The sequence below is a fragment of the Nanorana parkeri genome, unplaced genomic scaffold (genome assembly GCF_000935625.1).
Source record: "Nanorana parkeri isolate BGI_ZX_2015 unplaced genomic scaffold, ASM93562v1 scaffold178, whole genome shotgun sequence".
NCBI classification, from domain to species: domain Eukaryota; kingdom Metazoa; phylum Chordata; class Amphibia; order Anura; family Dicroglossidae; genus Nanorana; species Nanorana parkeri.
The window spans coordinates 186,002-195,725 of record NW_017306446.1 but is presented as its reverse complement, the minus strand read 5'-3'; the positions used below and the strand labels follow the sequence as shown (position 1 = coordinate 195,725).

At 47.4% G+C, this 9,724-nt stretch overlaps 1 protein-coding gene across 1 annotated transcript in view; it reads left to right on the top strand.

Annotated features, from left to right (window-relative positions):
- The window catches only part of CFAP65 (cilia and flagella associated protein 65), a 60,461-nt gene that overhangs the window by 34,122 nt on the left and 16,615 nt on the right, over nt 1–9,724 (top strand). Inside the window, exons 17-25 of the mRNA XM_018554927.1 lie at nt 1,192–1,417; nt 1,516–1,644; nt 2,960–3,136; nt 5,829–5,895; nt 6,011–6,121; nt 7,059–7,250; nt 7,373–7,447; nt 8,673–8,687; nt 9,085–9,291. Of these exons, the coding sequence (XP_018410429.1) occupies nt 1,192–1,417; nt 1,516–1,644; nt 2,960–3,136; nt 5,829–5,895; nt 6,011–6,121; nt 7,059–7,250; nt 7,373–7,447; nt 8,673–8,687; nt 9,085–9,291 (1,199 nt within the window). The remainder of the gene's footprint in view (nt 1–1,191; nt 1,418–1,515; nt 1,645–2,959; nt 3,137–5,828; nt 5,896–6,010; nt 6,122–7,058; nt 7,251–7,372; nt 7,448–8,672; nt 8,688–9,084; nt 9,292–9,724) is intronic.

The window sequence follows — 9,724 nt, the reverse complement described above, 5'->3', positions numbered from 1 at the left end:
TAAGGGACCGTAATATACAGGGGTACACATAATATACAGGGGTACAGGTACTCCTAGAATGAGATCCTAATAGGTTGGACTTGATGGACTAATGTCTTTATTCAACCTCAAATACTATGTAACTATGTAACTATGAGTATGAGAGGAGTTGACAAGGGAGCTGGAAAGCAGGAGGTCTTGGGAAGAGCGGGGGGGGGCGGTTAGGGTGATATTTCGAGACAAGGTCTGAGATATATCCGGGGGCAGAGTTGTGGTTGGCTTTATAAGTGACTGTTAATATTTTGAATTTTATCCACGGATCCCAGATTCTTTCAAATTTGTGCATCGTGTCATGGAGTTTAGCAGGGAATTTTTCATACACAAACACTGGGTGTAAACATGCTTTGATCTCGGATAGCTGCAATAGAGGGGACAGCCAGGCCTTTGCGATCGTTTGTTTAGCTGCAGTGAGAATATGAGTCATCAGGGTAGATTGTGTTTTATCGAAATTATCAGGTCTCAAATTTAGGAGAGCTACAGCCGGTTGAAAAGGGGGAGTGTTACGGTTGAGGGAACGTATAAAGGCAAAAACGTTGCGCTATCGGGCAAGCCCACCAGATGTGGAGCATTGTGCCCGGGGTGTCACCACTTTACTTTTTTTACTGTTTGTAAAGTGCTGTCTTCCATCCTTTTTTTTTTTATTCCCCCCCAACATGCTCTTTATTTTTCTTGTTTATGCAACAGGGCAGCACTGTTTTATCCCTATGGAGAAATGCATTTTGGTCATGTTCTTCCCCCTAGTAGTTTACAGCAGAGTGGTGATATGCTTTTAGGCTGCACTTTTACTTCAAAACTTTCAAGCACAAGTTCACTTTAATAGGAAATATAGGAGGTGCCGAATTATATCCTGTGGTGAATGGGGATCCAAGACTTGACATAGATGAGCAGAACTCAAGGAGAAGAGGTGTGAGCTAAGCTGCAACATACACAATAGGCCAGAGTGGGGTTAGTTCATTTTATGAATGACGGCTGAGGGGGATATTACAAAGCAGCCAAAGCAATCAAAGAAAATGCAAATGTAGTAACTGGTATATTAGTTGTAGATATGGGAGATATTTCTTTGATGAAGATAGCAAGGTGGCTGCCCAAACATGAATGTGTGAAGAGCCTCAGAGAGCAGGCAAATATAATCCCTATTTCTTCTCCTTATAGCTCTGGATCCTGCAAACCAAGTCACAGAGGAACAGTTTCTGTGCAGTGTGACAGCACAGGGAGTCTACCCCATGTTCACGGTGGTGGACGCATGTCCAACGGGCAGTGCCAGTGCACTTACCAAGACTCAACTTTGGAGGCTTTTTTCACTGGAGAGACTTAATTCCTGTCTTCAAAGTGATCCTACTCCTCAAGAGCTAAAATACAGGGTTCCCACTCGACACAGGTATGGCTGAAAGTCATAGAGTAGTAATTGATAAGTGTGTGATAATAAGCATGATGCATTCTGGGATTTGTGTCATGGTTAGTCTTCCTTTTACCCAGCACCCGCAGATGTCCCCCTGTAAACACCCCAGTCTTGCTGGACTTCAACTTTGGAGCTGCCCCTGTGGGGTCGGAGCCATTTGTGGCCCTTCTTTTGCTGGAGAATAATGGCGTATTACCTGTGAATTGGTGAGTTCACCGGACGCTTGTCCATCTTATTGCAAGTTTAGAATGAAAACCTATTGAGTTGACTGTAACAAGAAGAGTGCAAAGGACAGCACATGATTTGTAGCAGCATTCACAGGTATTGTTTTGCACTTAGCAGAATAGATATAACAACATACTTTCTTTTAATGGTAGGTTATTCAAATTACAACTGGAAGCATTGTTTGGGATCACATACACTTTAAATCAGGGTTGGTACAAACCACAAATAGTTCTTGGTGTCCCCACTAGAAGATCAGATGATTTGCATATTAAAAGCCTTGCCAGCTTCAGAAACTAAGACGGATTTGTTAATAGGTTGCACACTATATTGCTAAAAGTAGCCACCCCTCCGAATGATTGAATTCAGGTGTTTCCAGTGAAGGGTTCGGTTAACACTACAACATACAAAGACACTTTAGACAATTGTCATTACGCGATGTCCAGCTTCCTGAGTGGCCAGGAAGCCGGCTCCATGCTCCCTCGTCACCAGGAAACAAGAAAGCAGCGTGTAATGACTCGCCACCCGGCTTCCTGATTGGTTGGGAAGCTGGCCAATCAGGAAGCCAGGTGGCGAGTCAGTACCCACCCCCCGGTTTTCTAATTGGCCAGAAAGCTGGCTCCATGTTTTCTCGTCACCTGGTGATGAGGTAGCATGGAGACAACTTTCCGACCACTCAGGAAGCTGGGTGCCATGTAATGGCTCACCGCCTGGCTTCCTGATTGGTTGGGAAGCTGGCCAATCAGGAAGCCAGGCAGCGAGGTATTACCCACCCCCTGGCTTCCTTATTGGCCAGAAAGCTGGCTCCATGCTTCCTTGTTGCCTGATGACAAGGAAGTATAGAGACGGCTTTGTTAATAGGTTGCACGCTAATTGGGAAGCCGGGTGGCGAGTCATTAGATGCCGCCTGGCTTCCTTAATGGGATTCCTGGTATCTTGTATGTGGTATCGGTGAGTACCGGAAAAAAAATATCGGTACTCATAATCGATACAGAAAAAACGGTATTGGTGCATCGTTAGTTATTAGTGGCACAAAAGTTATAGGAGGAGGATAGGGAGTTGGGAATATACGTCTGAAGGTGGCCATGATCGAGGAGTCTGTGGGCATGTACCCAGGTGAAAGAGCCAGTGCACTTTCCTTTGGTGTGGGAATCTACTGACACCACCTAGTGATTCCTAGCTTGAGTAGATACAGCATAGCAGCAAACAATATTGTAGCCTCCTTCATGGAACGTAACATTAACATACATTTCCTTGCTCATGCTTATAGGTAGTAAACATTTTTTGTTTTTCTAAAAGGGACTTTTTATACCCGGTGGACCAGCAGATTGAGCTGGAGTTCTGGGCTGAGACTTGGGAGTTTGACCCCAGCGAGATCCACCAGATGAGAATACAGGACAACAAGCTGTTTATTGTCAGCCCAAAATCAGGGGTGCTAAGACCCGGCCAGCAACAGACGATCCAGCTGTCCTACAGGTAATGGATCCTAACCCCTAAAGCACAACTAAATTCTCCTGTGTGGCAGTTTCAACAAGTCCAAAGTCCAGTTACAATGTGATGCACAAGGCTCATAAAATAATTTTTTTTTAAACTTCCTTCAGCTGAACCAAATGCTTCTTTGTGTCTCACACGCTCCCCCTCCCAGATACTGCAGCACGTAGCGGGAAGATTTCAGCAAAAATAGGCAGTGCTGTCAATCCAGAAAGCAGTGTGTGGGACTAGGTGTGAACAGGAGCTGACTGACCAGCTACAGGCTTGTGAAGCAGCAGTGACATTTCTGATAACCATGTCCCCTGCAACTAGGGTTGCCACCTTCTGATGTGTGGTGGGCTCTGCCCAACATAGACCCCACCACAGATCCTGTACAGCCCACCTGAGACTGTACCCTTTAGCAGCAGTGTGATCATCTTACCTGCTGCTTGGTCCCCGGCCTCCTCCACCGATGGACTGGTGCTGCAGGACCCGGCCTCCTTCGCACGTCGACGGCTCTTCTATGGCCCGGTGTTCTGTCAAGCATGCACTGGCTTCCTACGGCGCGATGGCACCCTGGCCCCGCCCGTTTCTGATCCGGCATCGTCTCGGCCTCGCCCCGCCCCCTCTCCTGCTTCACCTCGCCCCCTCCTGATGGTCCGTCTCCTCTGCCTCTTCCACCTCCTCCACCGCTGCCTCCTCGCCGCTTTTCTCTGCCTCCTTGCGTGCTCTGCCTCCTCCGCCCGCCCCCCCTGAAGCCTGCCACCCAAGGCCAACACCTTGTTTGCCTTGCGGCAGAACCGCCCCTGTCTGTACGTAAACGATGCCCCCATAAGATGCCAGTATGCCACAGGACCCCAGATATGTACTATACAAAGCAGTATCCATATACCTTGCCGCACTCCTTACTGTATATCCCAAAAGTAACGGGTGCTCGTAATGACTGCGGAGGGCACCGCTCACAAAAAAACACCAATACAGATGTCACCAGCACCAAGATTCCATGTTAGTGTAATTTAGGGATGCACCGATACCATTTTTTCGGTATAAAGTACCGATACCAAATGCCGATACCAGTGCCTTGTGCACCAATTATCAGGAAGTCGGGCGGCGGATCATGACCCGTTGCCCGACTTCCTGATTGCCTGTGAAGCCAGCGTTCCAGTGAAAGAACACTGACTTCAGAGGCTGCGTGGCTTCCTGACCAATCAAGAAGACGGGCGGCGAGTCATGATGTGAACCCGCCTCCTGGCTTCCTGATTGAAGCCAGCTTCTTAGCCACTTTTTTCTAGGCAGCCTGGCTTCCGGACCAATCAGGAAGGCGGGTGGAACGCCATGACTCGCGCCCCGGCTTTCTGATTGGTCAGGAAGCCAGCTTACTAGCCAATCAGGAAGCTGGACGGCACGTCATGGCCAGCCTTCCGGCTTCCTGATTGGCTAGGAAATTGGCTTAAATTTTTTTCTAGGCAGCCTGGCTTCCTGATTAACTTGGAAGCCAGCGTCACATTTTTCTAGGCAGCGTGGCTTTCTGACCAGGAGGCCGGGATGCGAGTCATGATGTACCACCTGGCTTCCTGATTGATTAGGAAGCCAGGCTGCCTACCAACAAGTGAAGCTGGCTTCCTAGCCAATCAGGAAGCCTGGTGGCATGTTATGACCTGTCTCCTGGCTTCCTGAATAACATAAATACTGGCGTCACATTTTTTATAGGCATTTTTCGTGGCTTCCTGACCAATCAGGAAGCTGAGAGGTGGTTCATTACATGCCGCCCAGCTTTCTTGATTGGTTAGGAAGCCAGGCTGCCTAGCAACAAGTGAAACAGGCTTCCTAGCCACTCAAGACGCCAGGAAGCTGGTCATAACCCACCGCCCGGCTTCCTAATTGTAAAGAAAGCCAGCTCCAGTGGCGTCACAAGGGGTGTGCGGGTGGAGCGGTCCGCACCCAGGTGACACCAAAATGATTGTCATGTTGGTGTCATCCCCCTTTGAAAAGCCGGGCACTTGGTCAAGGACACTTGGTCAGGTGACGTCCCCTCCTCTCTCTGCTGGCGTCCATCACCAAGATGGCCGTCGGCAGGTAACGGCCGGCTGCATGGTCCCTTGGCACTGCCGGTCAGAGGGAGAAGTTCTGGTATCGGGTAAGGTATTTGAGCATTTGGACGAGTACGAGTACTCGCCCAAATACTCGGTATCGGCAATGATACTAGGATCGGTATCGGCACATGCAAATCCATTTTATTTATAGTTGTCATTCAAACGACAAGCGCATTTCTGAGCCTGATGAAGCGGACCCTGCGCGGCCCCAAAAGGGCTTGTCGATTGAATGACAACTATCAATAAAATAGATGTTGCACTAACATGGAATCTGGACAGCTGTAGTGGATGATATGCAGAGGCGTAACTAGAACCTTCAGGGCCCCGGTGCAAGAAACCAGGAAGCCCCCAACCGCCATGGCACCGCATGGTTAACAGGAAGGCTGCCGAGGTCCCCAGCAAGCGCGGGACCTCAGGCAGCTGCTTGTTTGAAAGTGTGAACAATGCCTCAATATGGTTAAGTTAATTGATGCTGCTAAATTTGGACTAGACATCTCATGCATTATTCACAAAAGGGGTAAACATAAGCCTAGATTTGCCGCCAGTAAGTGTTTTTCTTGCTACCTATTTGTAACTAAAGTATTTTTTTATTATAAATTTAATAGACATGACTTTGTTGGAACTGATCGCTTGCCTGTCCTACTGAAGCTATCACATGGGAGGGAGATTCTGGTGCGTAGATTAACAATGTTTATCTTTGCTTGGTCCTTTTTATAGTGAAACAAATGAAACACTTATTTGAATCATTACAGTGTCATTTCACATATGGCAGTTTCTCCCATTTTAGTTAAATTTCATTGGAGTGACGGTAGAAAAGGAGCAGCGTTATGTGCACTTCACATCCACGAAGCATCAGTTCACGCCAGTGGCTATCGGCAGCTCCAGTCCACCAATACAGGTAATGTGCAATAAAGGTTCCACCTATACAGGTAATGTGCAATAAAGGTTTGTGGCTTGGTGCCCCCAAAAAAGGCAGGCAAAGTGCTAGTCACCAGTATTGCCTCTGGTCTCCCTGTAGTTGATCTTTTTTCCAGTTGCTGACTTATCATGCATCTCTGTGGGAAAGCAGCCGTATTGGTAGAGGCAGTATTTGCTTGCCCATTTCAGAGCCTCCAGCAAGGAGAACAGGCAGCAACACAGTAGTGACATTGCCAAATCTCCTGAGACTAGAAGTCAACGGCAGCAGCACCTTAGATCTCACACTGCAGATATACAGCTATGAGGGCCCTGTCACACCATCAGGAGTGCGTTCCAGTGCGTTTGGCCTCTAGAACGCAACCCGGCTGAGTTTTTTTGGGGGGCGGGAGGAGGAACTCAATGGCACCGCAGCCACGCCCCCCCGTCTGCGGTGCGATCGCCGGCACCCGAACGCCCCCTCGGTCCACTGCGATCTGCAAACACAATTTTTTTGATTTGGCTAATTTGCCACGCGTTCGGGTGCCGGCGATCGCTGGGCCCTAGAGGGGGTGGGGGGGGGCCTAGCTGCGATGCAATTGAGCTCAATACACGGCCACGCCTCCTCCCGCCCCCCAAAAAACTGAGCCAGCCGGGTTGCATTCCAGAGGCCGAACACACTGGAACGCACTCCTGATGGTGTGACAGGTCCCTGAGGATGCAGGCACAGGAGGCCCTAGGTAATTTAGTAAGATGAAAAGATCAGCTGCAGGAAGACCACAGGCAATACTGGTGACTAGTCCTTCTGCCTGCCTTTTTGGGGGGGCACAACTTTCAGTTCTGTTCCTTTTGAACTATGTAGCTATATAAATGAATGCAGTCACTATATATGCACATTTACTATAGGTATATATTTTGCAAATGTACATTTGATTTTTCAGATCTATGAACTGTATAATGGGGGCTCTGTGGCAGTTATCTATGAGATCCAGCTGGAGCCCCTGAGAGGAGTGCAAGAGCAGAATTATCATCACCCCATCTTCCAGTGCTTGAATCCCAGAGGGGAGATATTACCAGGTGCAACTGCCTATGTGGAATGGATCTTCTCACCAGTGGAGGCCAAAACCTATTCCGTAAGCACGCTCAGTTTTCTACTGAACTCTGTCCCTTATTGACCAGAACAGCTCCTATAACTGGGTACTGTACTCCAGCTCAGCTCCTCTAACAGAGCACTCTACTTTATTCTTACATATAGGTAACTGCCCCCGTGCATATCTTAGGAGGAGACTCCGCTCTCATTACCTTTGAAGGGATTGGCTATGAGCAAAGTGTACTTAGCGGCCGCCTGGGTCGCTATGGTGATTGTTACGCCACTGGTAAGGAGGGCCCTGCCCCTGAGGGCTTACAATCTTATCATAAAAACATATCTAAAAAAAAGGCAAAGCAGATGGCAGTAATGGTTTACAGAGTGCTGTAACCTATAGCAATCTGTCAGATAGAAAGATGAATTCTTTATTGGTTGTAGTCGGTTGCTGCACTGTTCACATTGCTCTTTACCAATCACCAAACCAGTAACCGGTACTTGCACAACATCGCTGCGTTTATGTCACATCAAGTACAGCTTCCTTTGACAAGGAAGTCGTTTTATGAAAACTATTGCAGAGGGAGAACAGCGAATCTTTTGGGCCACATAAAGGTGTGAACATTAATCTGGAGGACATCTAAACATTCATATTTAGGAGGTGGGACCTCTGTCAGCCTCTTGATATCCTTGAAGGATAGATCGTGTTCTCAACAATGTCTGCAAACCAAAAATATAAAAATTAAAAATGGATTAGTCAATTACATTAGATTTATTTGCTGGCCTTTTTTTGATTATTCCAAATAAAATGCCTAATGCTCCTGCCAGTATAATCCACTTTCTTGTTGGCCACAGCAATGGGGGTAAACATAAGCCAACAATTCCCCCCATCCTATTCGGCCCTGCGTCTCATATTACTTTGTAGTTTAAGGCCTCATTCACACTGCCGTACAATACGCTGCATATAGATGCACGCAGCTTTTTTTCCCATATGCAGAATATGCAAATAAATGGCTCCATACACATAACTGTGTATGGAGCCGTATATTTGCGCTGCGTAAAGATGCGCAAACAAAAATGGACCCGAGATGTGTCCGGGCTCCATATTTCTGCGTATTTTACGTGTGTGCACGCGCGTATACGCACGTACACGCGTACGGTACATTAAAATTTCTATTAAGAATGATGCATTCTGGGATTGCATACAGTGCACGCATATACACGTGCATACATACGTGCATATACGCAATATACAATTTTGCTCTTGCGTTGTGTGTGCATGAGGCCTAAAGTAGACCTTGCAGTAAAATGCTAAATCTGCTTACACTGTCCAGGCCCCCTCCCCCTTCACAAATCATAAGCTTATAATAGGTGTAAAATTGACCTATAAGCAAAAAAGGAGGTGCACTTGCCTTACCCCCATCCTCTGCTTCTGGCACGTAGGCAAGAATGACATCACACTCCTTCTGGCTAGATCCTGGGGGATACAGTGCAGCCAAAATCTTGCAAGAGCACACACTTGCAATAGACTGGGGGTGCCTTCTCACTAGATTTCCCTTTCTCTGCTTCCGCCAGGAATCTTCCTGGAGGAATGGTGACATCACGCCCAGTGATGCGGAAAAAGGGGGCCTCAATGTCATCTCGTCTCACAGCAGAAGATACTAAGCGTCATGACCCTGGTTAGAAATGGACAAATGGCAGTCACATGACTGCTAATAACGCATATGAAAGAATTTATTTTCAGCCAATTTGGAATAAACATTTTATTAGACCTGTTTAGGGAAAGGCCGACTATTGATTGGCGGCATCTATGTTTACTGCTGTTTTAAAGAAACTGGTGTCCAATATTCAGCTGTGTTTTGTATTGGTTGCTGTAGGCTACTCAGATACATTCCCAATCCTCCCATGTTATCATTAATCAGCCTCACTCTTACTGGAATCTCCCACAGGTCCCTCGCCTGACTCAGCAGAAGTTGGCATTTGGAGATGTCCCTGTCTTCTGTAAGTCCAGCCGGGTTCTGTTTCTGAATAACACCTCTGAAAGTGAGGCCTTGCTCTTCACATGGTATGCCGGTTCTCCAAACGCCAGTGAGGTGAGAGTACACATCAGCATTTGTTTATTACTGATATACACTGAGTGGCCAGTTTATTATGACCACCTGACGTTTGTAGGCAAATTAGCTATAATTTGGCGCTGAAGTTGCTAGAGGGCCAGACCATTATAAATAGGGAAGCAGGTTGGTTACCACGACAGTAGAAGTGATTTGTTTCTGAAGATACGGGGAAACAACGCGATGTAACAGCCTTTGAACGTGGGATGATTGTTGGCGCTCGGAGCCATGGAGCGAGTATCAGCAAAACAGCAGAATTCGTTAAATGTTCAAGAGGAGCTCATTGTTAAAGTGTTTAAAGACCGGACTGTCAGCCGAAAATCTGGGTCTGAACGTGCGGATTGTGGCCGTCAGCGACTAGTCAATGTTAGGGCAGAACGGGGGAGGGGCAAGACTGGTACAAGACAACAGAAGG